General features: G+C 34.9%; 1 protein-coding gene across 7 annotated transcripts in view; it reads right to left on the reverse strand.

Annotated features, from left to right (window-relative positions):
• Positions 1-18,025, reverse strand: part of LOC143230304 (dynein heavy chain domain-containing protein 1-like) — a 261,985-nt gene that overhangs the window by 146,558 nt on the left and 97,402 nt on the right. For all 7 annotated transcript variants that reach the window (XM_076463582.1, XM_076463581.1, XM_076463580.1 and 4 more), the window contains 3 exons: positions 13,236-13,370; positions 12,434-12,523; positions 11,784-11,960 (listed from right to left, as the gene is read on the reverse strand). In XM_076463582.1, the coding sequence (XP_076319697.1) occupies positions 11,784-11,960; positions 12,434-12,523; positions 13,236-13,370 (402 nt within the window). The remainder of the gene's footprint in view (positions 1-11,783; positions 11,961-12,433; positions 12,524-13,235; positions 13,371-18,025) is intronic.

An 18,025-nucleotide genomic window follows, 5' to 3' on the forward strand; every position in this document is an offset into this window, starting at 1 on the left:
TTGTCTGAAAGTTAATGCAATATAAGAAAATGAGGTACAATAAGTGAGGATTGCTGCTCAGAATCTTCAAGATATGGTTGTTTACCTAAACACTGTTTTTCACCATTTTATTAAGATTTTTAATTGGAGTATCCATTATAAAGAGAGGGAAATTTTGATGCCCACTGACCCCACCCACCATGGAGCCCTATGAGAGGATGCACTACAATGTCAAACAAGGACATTGCATCAACGCCAGGGTTTCTTGAGCACTATACTCAAACACCAGCATCAGATACAATGTCCACAACACTTGTTGAGAACATCCAACATTGGTACTTGGTTGACCCTAGCCCGAGTGGACCCAAAGCTGTCTGTCTACAGGAATTCAAGGCTAATGTGGTGTGTTAGGGTTGGACCCCTCAATCATCAGGATTCTCTCCTCCCCTTCACAGGTTGCCATGCACGGCAAACACATGGGTGGATGTTTAGATCCCAGAGGAGGTAAACTGAAAGAACAGAACCTTCCCTGGGAGGTCCCCTCACCACATACAGGAAATCACACAGAGGGACTTTAAAAAAAAAAGATAAAACCATTTGTTGTGGTTCACTTCATCAAGAGATTGAAGGCAGTTTGTAGCTGCCACTCAACAAATCTAGTGTTTGACAACTGACATGAGATATGGAAGTCATCGACAAGGAGGTCAATAATAACTATAGAAGGATGTTGTCAAGCAATGGCATTAATTTTCACACAGAAAAGCATAATTCTCATGACACATCCCTGAGGGACTTCAATTTCCTGTGTAAAAAATGAGAAAGACTTGGAATCACCTGTAATATGCAAAATTATGAATAAAAATGAACAAGTGGCCATGCAAATAGTCTCGAAATAGTGTCATAAGTCTTATCTAGATCAAAGATGTTTACTCTTGAGTAAAGCTTCCTTGATGAGATAAAGTGAGGGTCAACAACTTTGAATCCTCGGGACAAGAAATGTTGTTTCCAGTATGTAAATGCTGTACCTCTTTCTTCTCCACCCACTTCAGAGTAAGATCAAACTAAGAAGGATGGAAACCATCATAATTGATGCAGTGAGGGTTCAGTTGACACTCAGAGGCATCATGGTCTTTGCTACCATAATGCCCACACATTGGATAACCATGACAAGAGTGTCCAAACCATTGACACTAGAAACATTTGAGAGAGTTAAAAATATGTTGTCACACCTTACAGTTAAGCTAATCTGCTTTGACAGAGGGAGGTGAATGTCACAATGTATATGCAAACATTACTACATTGGTCAACAGAATAATTCCATCTTTACAAATGGAGATGCACAAAACTAAGGTCTATACTGTGTAAAAACTACACTGACAAACACCACATCAACATTATTTATAAAATACAATGTGATAACTGAAATGACTTCTATATTAGAGAAACAAGTAGAAAAATGAAAACCAGATTCAAAGAACACAAAAAGTCACATACACACGTTTTTGAACACTGCACATCAAATAAACACAACATAACCATAGAAAACACCCAAATAATAAATAAAGAAACAAACATAAACAAACACAAAATTAAAGAAGCCTTACGTATACAACAACTCAAGCCCAAAATAAAGCAATACAAAGAAACACCTTTATACCTATATTAATATATAATCAAACACCTAAGCATGCCCTCTACATTCCTACATTCAATTACACAACTACCTTCAAACATGTAGTCAGCTACTGGTCAGTAACCCTTTCTTTCCTTGTGAACTTGACGATGACCAGAGAAGATCAAAACATTGTTTGCTGCTTTACTAGAACTTTCTCTATCCATACCTGTCATTTTTAAATATATAATTTTCTCTACAAGAGGGTTTTCTCATCATCACGGACAGGGATGGCTAATATTGTCAGCTTTTATATGGAGCCAGATTCTTTTACAGAAGATGTAGTGTGAGTTGTTGGCAACAAATTAAAACAATAAATAGATAGCACACAATCCACTTGTTTTAAAATATATTCAAGACAAGTCAAATCTATATAAAACATTATTTACATGATAGAATATCACAATTTTATCTAAAACTCTAAATAATTCTCTTTTTCTCGTGAAAAGTCTACACAGACTGATTTAATTATTATAGAGTCCAATTTACATATAGAAATCATTCAAAAACAATACATTTAAGATAATAGGGATGGCATTTGCATTATCCCTATATAAAAGTAAAGAAAATAATTAACATATAGCAACATATATATATTAAATTGCAATTGAGTTCTATTTATCCTATTTTGTCTTTTAACATAATACTACTCTGTGTTCCAGGGCTATTATGTAGGGGTGATGCAAGTGCCATCCCTACTATCTTGTTTGCATTGTTTTTGAAGGATTGATATTAGCCATTCATACCTCTACTTCCTTTTTGAATATTTTTCTTTACTTGTGCCTATTGGTTTCCAGAAGTTTTTATTTATGTGTTTTATCCACAAAACTGAAAAACATTCAGAACCCCAAAGATATATTGAATGTCTTATCTCAATATTATTTCTGAACAAAGTAGTTACCACAGACAAGTTTTGTATTAACTACATTTAGCTTTGGTATTACAACATAATGTTTACATTAATAAAATAAAATTCAACTCTGAATTTATTTGTGAAGTCATATGTGACTTCATTTACATATTAAATAATGTTTAACAAGCATGATATGAACACAGGTTAGAAGCATTGTTAGCTGCTTGTAAAGTAACTGGTTTAATTTCTATTACAAGTGTGAAATATTATTGGTTTGCAGTTATACCTTTTGCCATTCCCCATAAGACAAGGCACTCTGATTCTGCAACCAAACAATGATGAAATAATTTCTATGCATGTGAGATGGCAACATATACTGATTGGTAAATTTGTCAAGGTATAGTAGTAACATGGTTAACATAGCTGTTGTCAGATGATGATATTTAACCTAACATTTACTGGGCCTCTGTTTTAGCACATGTTAAGTCAATTTGGAGTTTTTAACCTTAACCTTTCTATGATTCTTGACAACTACTGTTGTTTGTTTTTTTATGGTGCAAAGTAACTAGTCTATCTGTACTAAATAACTGGTAAAACAATGAAATAATATTGAAAGTATTATAAAATGTAATGAGAAATTAAGTTAAAACAAAAACAGTGGCCAACATTGAATAAAAACTTATGTGAGATTAGAAAGTCTAATGGTCATTAAAAACTCAAAAATATTTGTAATATAGACAGTGTCACAATTGTCAATAGCACTGTCCAATTTCAGGGATAAACCTTTGGTAAAAACGTCTAAAATGGTGCCGTTGCTCACGGTCATAAAGACACCATGACAGTATATTGTGGGCTATTGTAACTTGAGTGTCACACAGACCACACACTGGTGCATAAGTCCCAGATAAAAGAAACTGATGATTTCAAAAACTGTAATAAAGCCTAGCCTATTTAAGACAGTTTCCTCCTTCCTATCCTTATGGAAACAAGAAGGCCGGAGTCAAAGAGAAGGTTTTTACCTGGGAAATATTATCACATTGTTCACTCCAAGTCAACTGCCAACTGGCAAGGAGCCGAGCCTTGAATACAGGGCTGTAGTACATATATGGAACAGCCACAGCAGTGATAGCACCACAGTAGACAGACTTAGCTGCAGAGTCAGTGGGCTCCTCCAGCAAATACCAGCATGACCTGATAGCCAGAAAAACTGGATAGAAGTAGATGATAAAGAAAAATTGGATGAGTTGGTTTTGAACATCAATGAGAACTAACATGAAGTGATTCCAGGAGCCAGTATGGAGCTAAGTGAGTCAATATAAATAGTACAGTTCATGTAATACATAGCTTCTAAGTGATCCAAGGTAACAGAAACGACATATAATTCAGCAGTGAACACAGAAACTGTAGAGAGGATCCTGTGTGCAACTACCAAATCACACCATGGCAAAGCCCACAGAGTCACCTGATTTTGAACCATCCATACCAACTGGGAATGAAAGGATAGTTCAAAAAATGTTTAGCAAATAGAAGTATGCACCTTCTGCAAATGACTCACAGAAAGGTCAGAATTTGGGGATGGTAATAAGCCATGGTGGGATGGGCTGACCTGTGGATACAGCAATGTCATCCACAGACAGACCCAATTCAACCAACTAAGCCTGGATACCAAAAGGAACATTGGCAGACAGTCTATTCTGAAAAACCGTGGCCCACTGAAGAATGAAAACACAACCTCAGGTAGGACGCTGTGGTAAGGATTGAAGTTTTGAAGCATACAATAAAAATAGTTGCAAACAGCACAGGTGTAGAGCAGGTTCATGATACTTGGTCTACAAACTCTGAACTGGAGAAGTGCAGATAGTCCCTGTGCAAAGCTGAAGTCCCAGATGATGAACAAAATCCAACACCTTCAAGGCCAAGGTTCTGATAGAGCCATAGACCAGAGATCCATAGTTCGGTTTCAATCGAATGAGGGCACGATAGATCTTGAGCACAGAACACTGATCTGCTCTCCAAGAGATGGGAGATAGGATAAAGAGGATATTTAGTGCCCTTGTACATTTGATGCACAGCTGCTTTGATGTGTGGAATGAAAGTCAGCTTATGCAGAGTAAAGGGGTAATTATACTCATAGAGAAGATCAGCCCAAAATATAAAAAGTGATCACTCTGCCCATGTCTTGATGGCTAAAAAGATGGGGGATGAAGCAGAAGTGCTAGATGCACAATAAAAGTTTCTGCTGAGACTATCAGTGATGCTCTGGGTATCAGAAACTTCTTGGTCATCAAAGTGCAAAATTGAAAGGGGAGAGGAAGTATACTGCCCACTGACCTTCCGAATCTTGTCCCATATGACTTTAGAACTGGTGGTAAACAAGATGCTAGTCATGTACTTAATCCAAGATTTCTTCCGACTTTGATGTCTGACCTTCTGAGCATGTGCATGGGCCCACTGAAAAGCAGAGTGGTTTATAAGTGTGGGATACCTACAAATAGTATCCCAGGCATGTTTTTGAGCCTTCCATGCCATGTGGTAGACAGGATTCCACTATGAACAAGGATACCATGAAAATCATGTAAAGGTTTTAGGAAAACATTGAGCATCTGCCTGGACAATACAGTCAGTCACTGCTGCTACGCAGTCGTCTGTCAATGGCTTATAGACAACTGCATGATCAAGTTCTGAGAAGGAAGTGAAAGAGGCTCAATTGTCGTGGACCAACTTCTATTAAGCCACAAAGGTCGGGTAGCACTGACAAATGATCAATGCCCCGTGGGTTACTGTCAACCCTCCAAGAAAAGTAAGAGAAAAGTGAAAAGAAGCAGAGAGAGAGTTCAATACATAGACTCATCAACTGTTTTACCTGTGGAGGGCAAATGACTTTTCAAATGGTTTGGAAATGAATCTGCCTTTGTGCCTTCACTCCCACTGTGACAATGGAATGAAGTGCATCAGCATATGTCTGAGAAGGAGTGAAGGACAACAACTTCTGAGCCCCTGGGTATGAGATATTGTTCACAGTCTTCAAGCATTGCACCTTTTCCTCCTTCACTCACTGAGGGCAAGAACTAGAGTAAGAAGGGTGTGAACTACTACAGTTAACACAGTGTGTTTCCAGTTCACATTTACAGGAGTCGTGGTCTTTGCCACAATAACGAGCACATGTTAAAGAACAGTGACATGATGTCTTTAAGTGACAGAAACATTGACACTAGAAACTTCTGAGAGGGCTGGAATGTATGGTTCAGATAATTTGCCTCAACTGTGGCAAGTGGATGTGGTGATGTAAACATCAAAATCAGAACATTAGTAGGCATCATAATTCCATCTTTAAGAGTGGATATTCGGAAAACAGTGAGTATCTCTGACTCTGGAATGTTCTTTAAGTCCCTCTCAACAATAACTTTTCTTGAGAAATTCAGGGTATCATAGGGAGTAACTTCGATGGGTATATTTCCAATGCTCTTTGAACTCAGGAGGAGATTGGTGTGTTGTGTAAATGCTTCCACCAAGATGTCTTCTCAGTGCAGCTTCCTTATTGACTTTAGGGAGAGAACAAGTCCCTCTAATCCCTTTTGAATGAAAAAGGGGGTAATCTGTCCTAAAGACTGCTCAGGCAATGAATGGAGAATGAGAAATTGAGGTGTTGAGTCCAACTTTGATGGTGGCTGTATAACAGTCATCCATACGTGGTCATTTTCCAATCATTTGTTTTTATTTATTTATTTCTGGGTTAATGAATGGGGGTATCCATAATAAAATAAGAACATTTCAGTTTTCACTGCCCCACCATAGAGCCCCACAAAGGGACACTGCAATGCTAAACAAGAATACTGCAGCATCGCCAGGGTTTCATGAGCACTATACTCAAACACCAGCATCACACATAATGTACATAACACTCATTGAGAACTCTCAACACTGGTGTTTAGTTGATCCTAGCCCAAAAAAACAAACTGAATGACCCTGGGGCAGTATCCCAAGGTAATACTTCTACAGGAATTCAAGAACAAAGTGGTGTGTTAGGGTTGGACCCCTCAATCACCAGGATCCTCTCCTCCCCTTTGCAGGTCACCATGCACAGCAAACACATGGGCAGATGTTCAGATCCCAGAGGAGGTAAACTGAAATTACAGAACCTTTTCTGGGAGATACCTCCACCATTTACAGGAATCCACCTCAAGGGGTATTGACAACTAATCATCAATAAATCTTGAAACCAGTGACTTGCCAACATTTCTATCAACTGCTTAAATGGAACACTTTTACTCACTGACAGTATGTATATGATTTTGTTCTTTTTATATGTGTTTTTCAATATACAGAACCACAAACAATCCCTCTACTAGAATACAGAACCACTGTACTCATTCCTGATATGTGCACATTTTTCTTTTATTTAACAGCTGCATGTTTCATCCATACTCAACAAAAAATATATTCTTTAGAGACAAGATACTATTAATGCATAAAAGTGCCTTTTCATAAATGTTACACCCACATTTGTTTTAGACATCAAAATTTTTTGGCTTAGCATATTATATACACCACATGGCCAAAATAATGTTGACACACTTCTAATTAGTGGGTTTGGCTATTTCAGCCACACCCATTACTAACAGGTTTTATAAAGCATACGACCATGCAATCTCCAGAAACAAACACTGGCAGTAGAATGAATCATACTGAAGAGCTCAGTGACTTTCAACATGGCACTGTCATTGCATGCCACTTTTCCAACAAGTCAGTTTGTCAAATTTTTGCCCTGCTATAGCAGCCACAGTCAACTGTAAGTGCTGTTATTTTAAAGTGAAAACGTCTAGGAGCAACAACAGCTCAACCATGAATTGATAGGCCACTCAAGCACACAGAACGGGACCACCGAGTGCTGAAGCGTGTAGCATGTAAAAATCATATGTCCACAATTGCAATACTCACTTCCAAGTTCCAAACTGCCTCTGGAAGCAAACTCTACAGAAGAACTGTTCATAAAGAGCTTCATGAAATGGGTTTCCATGTCCAAGTAGCCGCACACAAGCCTAAAACTACTATGTACAATGCCAAGCTTTGGCTGGAATGGTGTAAAGCTTACTGCCATTGGACTTTGGAGTAGTGGAAATGCATTCTCTCGAGTAATGAAACACACTTCACTATCTGGCAGTCTGACAGACAAATCTGGGTTTGGCAGATGCCAAGAGAACACTACCTGCCTGAATGCATAGTGCCACTGTAAAGTTTTGTGGAGGAGGAATAATGGTCTGGGGCTGTTTTTTCCAGATTTGGGCTGGGCTCTTTAGTTCCAGCGAAGGTAAGTCTTAATGCTACAGAATACAATAGCATTATAAAGAATTCTGTGATTCTAACTTTGTGGTAACAGTTTGGAGAAGGTCCTTTTTTTGTTTCAGCATGACAATGTCCTCACACACAAAGTGAGGTCCAGAAAGACATGGTTTGCCAAGGTTGGTGTGGAAGAACTTGACTGACCTGCATAAAGTCCTGACCTCAACCTATGGAACACCTTTGGGATGAATTGGAACACTGACTGCAAGCCAGGCCTTTTCACTTGACATCAGTGCCTGACTTAACTTATGCTCTTGAGGCTGAATAGGAGTGAATCCCTGCAGCCATGTTCCAAAACCTAGTGAAAAGCCTTCCCAGAAGAGTGGAGACAGTTATAGCAGCAAAGGAGGGACCAAGCACATGTTGTGTTTCAACGTACTTTTGACCATGTAGTGTGTGTGTGTGTATATATATATATTTATATATAATATGAACTTATATTTGAAACAGGGTGATTCTTTTTTCTTTATGATCTCAAGATTTCTTCATGAAGCATGTAGAAATATGTCCATTGATTTTCACTTAAAGTTTACTGATCCATACTATTTATTTATCTAGCTTATGTGTTTTATTATAGCTTTAAAAATTATTAAAAGAAAAACTAGAAAAATATTGTAACAGACTTATTATTATGTATTTATTTTAATTTTTTTGTTTTAGTTAAAAATACATACTTAGAAATGCGTGTGACTTATAGTGTTAAATGTATGTTGAAAGATTCTTGAGTGTAAGAATCAACAATGTACTATGAATGTAAAATACTAATGAATGCCAGTATTATTGCTAACTGAACTTTTGAGAAGCTTGCTTTAAAGTTTATAAATTGATGGATAATTAGACAATTTAATATTGTTGGTTTGCCATAAACCACAAAAGCTGTAACTGTGATAAATGCTTATTAATCTGAAAACTACAGATATTTGATTACAAACATTTATAGATTTCAAACATTACAAACCATTTAACTTTGAGTGTTAGTATTTATACAAGAACATCACATATTTTCATCTGGAAAAAACCCACATGTGAGCAGCGAGAGATAGCTTACTCATTATATGAACTGTACCAATATCAACATAGAATTAATTTGTTCATCATGAACCATCAATAAAATATTAAATTCTAGAACAGATAGATGACTCAGTATTGTTTGTAAGTTTGTAACTGCTATTATTATTTATTGTATTGTTGTTTGTAAATTAAAATATATTTGTGTTAAGAAAGAAAACTGTGTGTATCAATCTTGTTGGCAAATATAATAAATTTGATACATAACAACATTCAATTAACTTCTAAATTAAAATTAAAAGCTATAGCCATTTGAAATCATACGTTTTTATGTGTAATGTAATAAAGCAGACTCATTCAAGATAAATTATAATACATAACAGTGCAAATTTTACTTCTTTTAATTACTCAGAATTCAGACCATTTAGAGCTACTGTTTCTGAAAATGACTACCTTTGCAACTACGAATATCTTAATGATTTTTGATATGTTATATGAAACATCATGCAACCAGAAACATGAAAGTGGCATGTATAGATATTACAATAAGGTCTGACATATACCACAGTAAAATAAACAACAAAACATTTATATGCCTTTGAATTTTATATAATTCTCACACTGCTGTTTGAATACAAACAAACATAATATAATAATTTACTAAAGAATAACCAAGATATAAACATAGACAAACATTCAGTAAAGTATGCAAATAATATCAAGCACTTTATCTTTTTATGAAAACATCATTTAAGCATAAAAATTTCATATAACATTTCCTGTCATAGTGAAATACATTATGTCTACAATGAGAGATAAATTTAAACACTTCAAAATCTTGTATTACATATGTGCAGGATAACTAAATATTATAAGAAATGCAGTACATACAACTATTCTTCATATAAAATATTTGAAAGTGTTCCACTTTTAGTATCACATGGCAAAATAAAACACCATAGTTATCAAATACAAAATTATTATTCCATATATTAAAATGTTAATCAAATATTAAGCATTTTGAAATTCCCTGGTTGTAAAATTTAATTACAATATAAAAAATATTTTGTTCCTCTTCCAATTAGAAAGTTATTTTTTGTATATTGCAACATGTACGGAAGATAATGATATTCTAGAACGCAGGAAAGATTTTACACAGCTTTTCATTAAGTATTACTTAATGTAGTGCTTCATTACATGAAATAGTGACAACAGAAGTCTAATTTTTAATAAATTTAAGTAACTATGGACTGCAAATGTTGAGCCACATTGACTTGATGATACTTCGAAGTATCATTAACATCACAAAGAAATACCTTGAAAACACACCATTAACAAGTCAACAGCAATTAAAAATAAAATCAACTTCATCAAATTTATGGTATTCTGTTGTTTAACTAGCAAAAAGAGGCAATTCATCATATACTCAACAATAATATTAAGTAACTTTCCAACATTTAACTAAATCTATTTCTGAAAACATTACAGGCATAAAATGATATTTCAGTATCTATCCATACATTAGCAACAGGATATACTAATTTAATGTTAACTTCTATATCTAATGAATGTCAAACACATACACAATGTTTCAAAATTTAATAACACAAAAAAATATATTGAACACCTGATGTTGCAGTTGACTCAACCGAGAATACTAAAAGAAACTTTAGAAGGCTCTAACACCAGGAAATTTTAATATCTTGTAGCTTTAATACTTGTTCAGCACATAAAACAAAAAAAAACTAATTGGGTAATTTTTTCAAAGAAACTAATTAATACCAGATGGAAGTAACCTAGGCATACGTTTTTGTACCTTAAACTCAAAGTTTTTCTCAGCATTTCATCTACACCAGAAGAAAAACAATCTGATTATGTTCTAAGAACACAGTCAACAACTAAACACAACAAAGAAAGAAAACAATAAGATTTCAAAGGACTAACAATATAATAATTCAATACTACTACACAACAGAAACAGAAAGAACTACACTAATGATGCTCAAATGAATAAATATGCCAAGTAAACCTAATTTACAATGAGCCAACTTTTATATAACAATCAGAAACCCTTTCCTAATGATTCTTAACTCATTTGTCTCAAAATACATTTTAAGATTTTTTTGGACTTTTGAACAAATGGCAATGCTTTTTCAACTCATAAAGTTGTGTTTTTTTCTCTCTCTCTCTGAGTTATAATACAATATAACATATGCATAAACTACATTGAGCCACAACAAAATTACAGCACCAGGTCTATACACATGGAAGTCACAAATGATTTGACTATCTAAACAAATACACTCCCAGATAAGGTAGTATTTATTTGTGAGAAATATAACACCTTGATAATGTCTCTTACACATACACACCTTAACCTCCATTTCTTAGGGGGATAATGACTTCAAGGAGGTAAGAAACTCCAAATTGTCACATCCTGTGGCAGCACTATGTATACACAGGCTGAGCAATTTATTAGATCCCCAAGCAGTTCAAGGGTCCCTGATTCATGGGGATTTCTTTTTTTTTCATTAAAATGTTTGACTTTTGCCTGTTTAAGTATTTTGCTCATTTGAGAACAAAAAAGTGTTTTCAGTGAAACTATGAAAGCAATCCAAAACATATTCCTCAGTAGTAGATTGACATTTAAAAATGTGCTGCATGTGCACTGAGTGGTTACTCAATGCAGTAAACACTGTGTGCATGATTTGAAAAAGGATCCCAGCACAAAAATTATTTTCTAACAAATGTATTAGTATATATTGCATTGGCATACCTTAACTTGTGGAAATATTGTAGTTAGTTTTTTTTTCAAGGAACTGATTGGAAGGATGAAATAATGTTCTTGCTTTGGGCCTTCAGTGAGATAGTTACATCATATGTTCCAAAATACAGACTGATATAACACAATCAACAGCCAGAAACACTAACCTGCTGATGCTTAAGGGACTTCAATTTGTCTTCGAGAGATACTTCAGTAACCAGAAGCCTGTGGGAAAGATGCACATTCTGAGCTTTTTCTTTGTTTGATTCTTGTAACATGATCCAGCTGGGTAAAGGCACATAACTGAAGATATATGGATCTTTTACCATTCTCTCTAGGATGTCCTGCAATAATGAAAAAAGGTATCCATTTTCTCATATAACAAAACAACATTATCCAAAACAATCAGTTCAACAACAATTATTAGAAAAGTTGTACATTACACACAAAAAAAAACAATCAGAAGTTTTACTGAGCACAAAAAGAATGGAAAATAACTTCTGTAACAGTTTAACATGTAAAACAATTATGTCTTACATATAAGCATTATCTAATCTGATAAATACATCTTTATACAAAAAAAATACTAAAATTATATTTTAAATAAAAATTTTCTTGTGCAAAAATGTGCACAATCTAAACAATTTAAACTATTCTAGTTTATGATAAATTTGGCTTGGGTTAACTAGGAATATTTATTATACAAAACACTCAATGATATTTATCAAAGCTTGTATAACCAATTATATATATAAAGCAAAATTAAACTGACTAACTTATTTTACAATTTTTTATTAAAGTACAACCTGTACCTTACCTTGAATTTTGCTGTTAGATGAGAGAATACATCTTGGGGGGTGCCATTATTTCCAGAAATGGTACAAGAGTATTTGTTGAGTAACAACCACTAATACATACAAAGAAAAGTCAGAATAAATTATAAAAATAAATAAAAAAATCTTGAAAAATCATCATTCCATGTTGAAATGAAATTTCCTATAATACCATTACACTATTTCATGTGAAGTTTTTCATTTATTATATTTATATCATAATAGGTTGTGTTAACTGAAAGTTATAAAACATTACAAAAGTTTCTAGAAGTAACATATAACATGAGTACCAATAAAGCCAATCATTTAACTGTTTATCTAAACAGTTAAATGTTATCTTAACATTAAAGTTATCTTAAAGTTATCTATTAAAGTTAAAGTTATCTTAACATAACTGTTTATTTAAAGAACATGTGTAGCAAAAAATACCACATTACTTCTATCCTGCCATAATTGGCTTAACTCTAAAAACAATATAATGTATAATTTCCTAATGTTACATTGTAAAAGAACACTGAGTGATGGAAACCTTATAACATACAAAAAAAAAAACTATAAATTTTACTCTACTTTATGTTATATTGCAAGTAAAAAAAAATTATACTTCTTCCAAAGTTCTGATCTGGAATATTCTAAATCTCATTAAAATCATAGCAACAGATTAAGTTAATGGGAATTAACTTAAAGATTAATAATATCAAAATGGTAACAGCAGCAAACATTGATACATGTATGAAAGTAACAAATATTTAATTCTTGAATTTATACCTCATCAACTGAACTTACCTGCTGCTGGCAAGTTTGCCACACATCAACAATATTCCATACTTGTGACAAAACATCTAGACACTCATGTATCTTGTTACTGATGTCATTTTCCAAACACATGGATTCTAAGGCCTGAAGTTGAACCTGATGATGCTAATAAAAGAATGTACGTCTTTGTTAAAGTTATTAAAACATATTCTCTAAACTAGAATTTGAAATAATGTGAAGTACATGAGAAAAAAGGTGCCTACTCGCAACCATTGGAAAAATGCAGTGCTCTATCAACTACATCTTTAGGACTTACATACCAGGCAGATATCTCTTTCAGAAATTCTTGCAAATTATGTCCTTGCCAACTAAGTTATCAGGGTTTCAGTTTCTAGTTCTTGATAAACAGGAAATACAACTTTCTATCATATCCATTATATGTTGTGCTTATAAAGGTTATGTTAAGGAAAGCTGACAATTAAAAAAAAATCAGCATGAAAAACTCATGAACAGGAAAAAAGATATGAATCTAATGAATCTGAATACTGTAAATGTAAAAAAAATCAATATAGATTTATTTTCACTTCATTAGTTAGTTAATTTTCAACTTCTGTTTAATTTTCTTTATCCTTTGAGATCGTGTTTCCAGCAGTGCTAAGTCCAGAATTCTGGTAGCTTTTTGCTCTTCATTTGCCAATATATACAAGTATTTATAAATTAACAGAAACAAAAAATGAAAATGAAGCAGAAACTTGATGATTCTGAATAACAATTAAAGATATACGAAATAAGGAAAAAACTTAACCCATTTCCATCCAAAAACTGTAAACCAATGAGATTAACCATTAAGTGATACAACAATAAGAGGATAAATAAGCTAACATTTGGGAACAAACTACTTAAAATGGCAGAAACTTAATAATAAAATTATATTTTAAACTAGAATCCTTTAAGAAGTATTAATGAAATCACTTTTTTTTTTCATTGTTGATCTTTTCTTTAATTTCATGACAAGAAAAGAAACTTGAAATAGGATATAATCATACCTTGATGCTAAAAATGAAAGTTATCTTACATAAACATCCACTACATATAAGATAGGGTCAGCACAGCGCAGTGGCTTCATGCTTTAGACTTATAGTCAGATGCCTGTGAGTTTGAAGTTGGTCTGCATCATGCTGTTATGTCCTTTACCTTATTGTTCCAGTACCCAGCTGTATGACATATATAAGTTGTTATCTAGGAATTAAACTGTGGTGGACTAGCATCCTGTTTAGGGTACTGTATCATCATTCTCATCCACTTGTGGGACTTAAAACCAGAGTTTAAAAGCACTGGTTCTATTTGCCTTGCAAAGGCACAGTAAGGGTTCACCTTTTCACTAACTCTGACTGATAAGACACTAACATGTAACAAGTTAATCAGCTTTAAAAAATAATAACAACATTCTTTTTAGCCAACCATTCTGTTTTTATTAACTAATACTGCTTGAAACAGTTTACAAAACAATGGAAATTACAAAACAGTTTTGTTGTTGGTTGATTTACTGTTTTATGGCACAAAGCAGTTAGGCTATCTGCACCAAACATCTGGTAAAAAGGTAAAAATAAATTAAATGTAGTAAAATCCATAAAAGGAAATGAAGATAAAACAAAACAGCACTGAAAAACAAAAAAAGCATAAAACCAATGTCGACACCTAGTCTACAATGTTAAGAGAGAAAGCAGAGTAAAAGAAGTTGTAAAGGACTTTCTCTAGCATAATGGTAATAATAATTACCTGCCACGAAGACTAACAGGTAAGTACAAGAACCACTGTCAGTCACCTGAAGTTGGCCTTTCCAGTCCTGGTTCTGGGTTAGGTGTCATAACAGCCATTATCAAAAGGTAAAGTAATAAAAGTTTTAAAAGACATGTAGCAAAATCGTAATAATAATTAGCCAAATGTCCGGTAAAAAGGTAAAAGTAAAGTAAATGTAGTAAAATTCATAAAAGGAAATGAAGGTAAAAACAAAACAGCAATGAAAAACATAAAATGGCATAAAACCAATGTCGACACCTAGTCTACAATGTTAAGAGAGAAAGCAGAGTAAAAGAAGTTGTAAAGGACTTTCTCTAGCATAATGGTAATAATAATTACCTGCCACGAAGACTAACAGGTAAGTACAAGAACCACTGTCAGTCACCTGAAGTTGGCCTTTCCAGTCCTGGTTCTGGGTTAGGTGTCATAACAGCCATTATCAAAAGGTAAAGTAATAAAAGTTTTAAAAGACATGTAGCAAAATCGTAATAATAATTAGCCAAATGTCCGTTAAAAAGGTAAAAGTAAAGTAAATGTAGTAAAATTCATAAAAGGAAATGAAGGTAAAAACAAAACAGCAATGAAAAACATAAAATGGCATAAAACCAATGTTGACATCCAGTCTACAAAGTTGTAAAGGACTTTCTGTAGCATAATGGTAATTATCATAACCACCAGGAAGACAAACAGGTAAGTACAAGAACCACCGTGAATCACCTGAAGTTGGTCTTTCCAGTCCTGATTCTGGGTTATGTGTCATTATGGCCAGTAGCAAAAGGTAAAGTAATAAAAATGTTAAAAGAAATGCAGCAAAATTGTAATAACAACTCACCAGGATGACTAACGGGTAGTTCAAATGGATAGTTCAAACAGCAGTGTTATTCATTGATTAAGAGTCAGTGATTGAGACTCTTAAAAAGGAACCACAATTAAAAAGGTGTAATGAATAAATATCAAACACTTAAATGAGATTAAAAAGATTAATAGCCATTAAGAAACTAAAAACTTTATCAAGGTGGACAGTGTCACCGTCACCAATAACATTGTCCAATGTTACGGACAAACATTGGGACAGAACATGTTTAAAATAGTGCTGTCGTTGAGAGTCGTAAAGATGGCAAGAAAGTAAAATGTGGCTTACAGTGATATGAGTGTTACACAAACAACACACTGGTGCAACAGTTCCAGATAAAAGAAAACGATGAGTTAAAAAACTGTGATCAATGTGTAGTGCAGTTAGAACAACTTCCTCCTTCCGAAACTTACGGAAGCTAGACGGCCAAAGTCCAATATAGGGTTTTATTTGGAAAAGCTTGTTTTTGCGTTACTCACTACATATCGACTGCCAGCTGGCACAGAGAAGAGCCTTGAATACAGGACCATAGTTTATGTATGGGACAGGCACAGTGGTGATAGTGCCAGATCAGGCAGATTTAGCTGCCGTGTCTGCAAGCTCGTTCCCACGAATACCAACATGGCCTGGTATCCAGAAAAACTGGATAGAAGTAGATGTTAATGAGAAATGGGCTAGTCGGTTTTGAAGATTGGTGAGAACAGGGTGTGAGCCAATGTGAAGCAATTCCAAGGCTAGTAGAGAACTAAGCGAGTCAGTGTAAATAGTGCAGTTGGAGTACTGCTTAGCTTCAATATGATCCAGGGCAAGAGAAATGGCATACAGTTCAGCAGTGAACACAGAAGCTGTAGAGAGGATTCTGCGTGCAACCACCGAACTGCAAAAAACCATGGCAGAGACCTCAGAGTTACCTGATTTGGAACCATCCGTATAAATTGGAATGGAAAGATTATTTGAAAGATGTTCAGTAAATAAAAGACGATACTTCCAATAGGGAGTATCTACCTTTCTCGGATGACTTAAAGAAAGGTCACATTTGGGGACTGTAATAAGGCATGGTGGGATGGGCTGACAAGTAGATTCTGCAATGTTATGCATGGACAGACCCAATTCATCCAATTGCATCTGGATGCAAAGGCCAAAAGGAGCAATGGCAGATCGACTGTTCTAAAAAGTATGGCCCACCAAGATGGGATGCTTTGCCAAAGTCCTTGATGATGAATGGGATCCAGCATCTTTAAGGGCAAGGGTCTGGCAGATCCATAGACCATTGATCAGTAGTCGAGTTTCAATCGAATAAGAGCACAATATATCTTTAACATAGAACATCAATCCACTCCCCAACTGGTGGTAGAGAGGACACAGAGGATGTTCAGTGCTCTTGTGCATTTGACCCGTAGCTGCTTTAAGTGTGGTATAAAGGTCAGCTTACGGTCAAAGATAAGTGTCAAGAGCTTGGTCTCAGGGACCACTGGCAGCGAAACTTCACCGATACAGAGTTCAGGATACCCCATTGGCAGCAAAAGTGCATGCAAACGGTTTTAGAGTGAAAGAAATTAAAGCCGTTCGCTGTGGTCCACTTCAGTACACAACCAAGGGCAGTTTGTAGTTGCCACTCAATATATCTCATGTTCAACAACTGACATGATATGTGAAAGTCGTCGACATAGAGCCCGTTTGCAACAGTAAGAGGGAGTTGTTCAGTGCATTTATCTTTGTACTGAAAAGTGAGACACTCAAAACACAGCTCTGAGGGACCCCAAGTTCCTGTAGAAAAGAATGGGAAAGTGTCGAACCCACAGAAACTTGGAATCTTCTGTCTATTATAAAATTTTTAATAAACATGGGTAAATGGCCACGTAACCCATATAAATGGAGGTCTCGCAAAATGTTATACCTCCATGTTGTGTCATTAGCCTTCTCAATGTCAAAGAATATTGATACAAGATGTTGTCATTTGAGAAAGGCTTTTCTGATTGATATTTCAAGTAGTATTAGGTGGCCCATCGTGAAGTGCTGTCATCGGAACCCACACTGGGTGAGGGTGAGAGGAGGTTGTTGGATTCAAGGAACTAAACAAGACGAGCATTAACCATCCTCTCTAAGGTCTTACAGAGACAGCTCGTCAAAGCAATTGGATGGTAGTTTGAAGGAATCTTGGGATCTT

Source organism: Tachypleus tridentatus, chromosome 10 (assembly GCF_004210375.1).
Source record: "Tachypleus tridentatus isolate NWPU-2018 chromosome 10, ASM421037v1, whole genome shotgun sequence".
Taxonomy (NCBI): domain Eukaryota; kingdom Metazoa; phylum Arthropoda; class Merostomata; order Xiphosura; family Limulidae; genus Tachypleus; species Tachypleus tridentatus.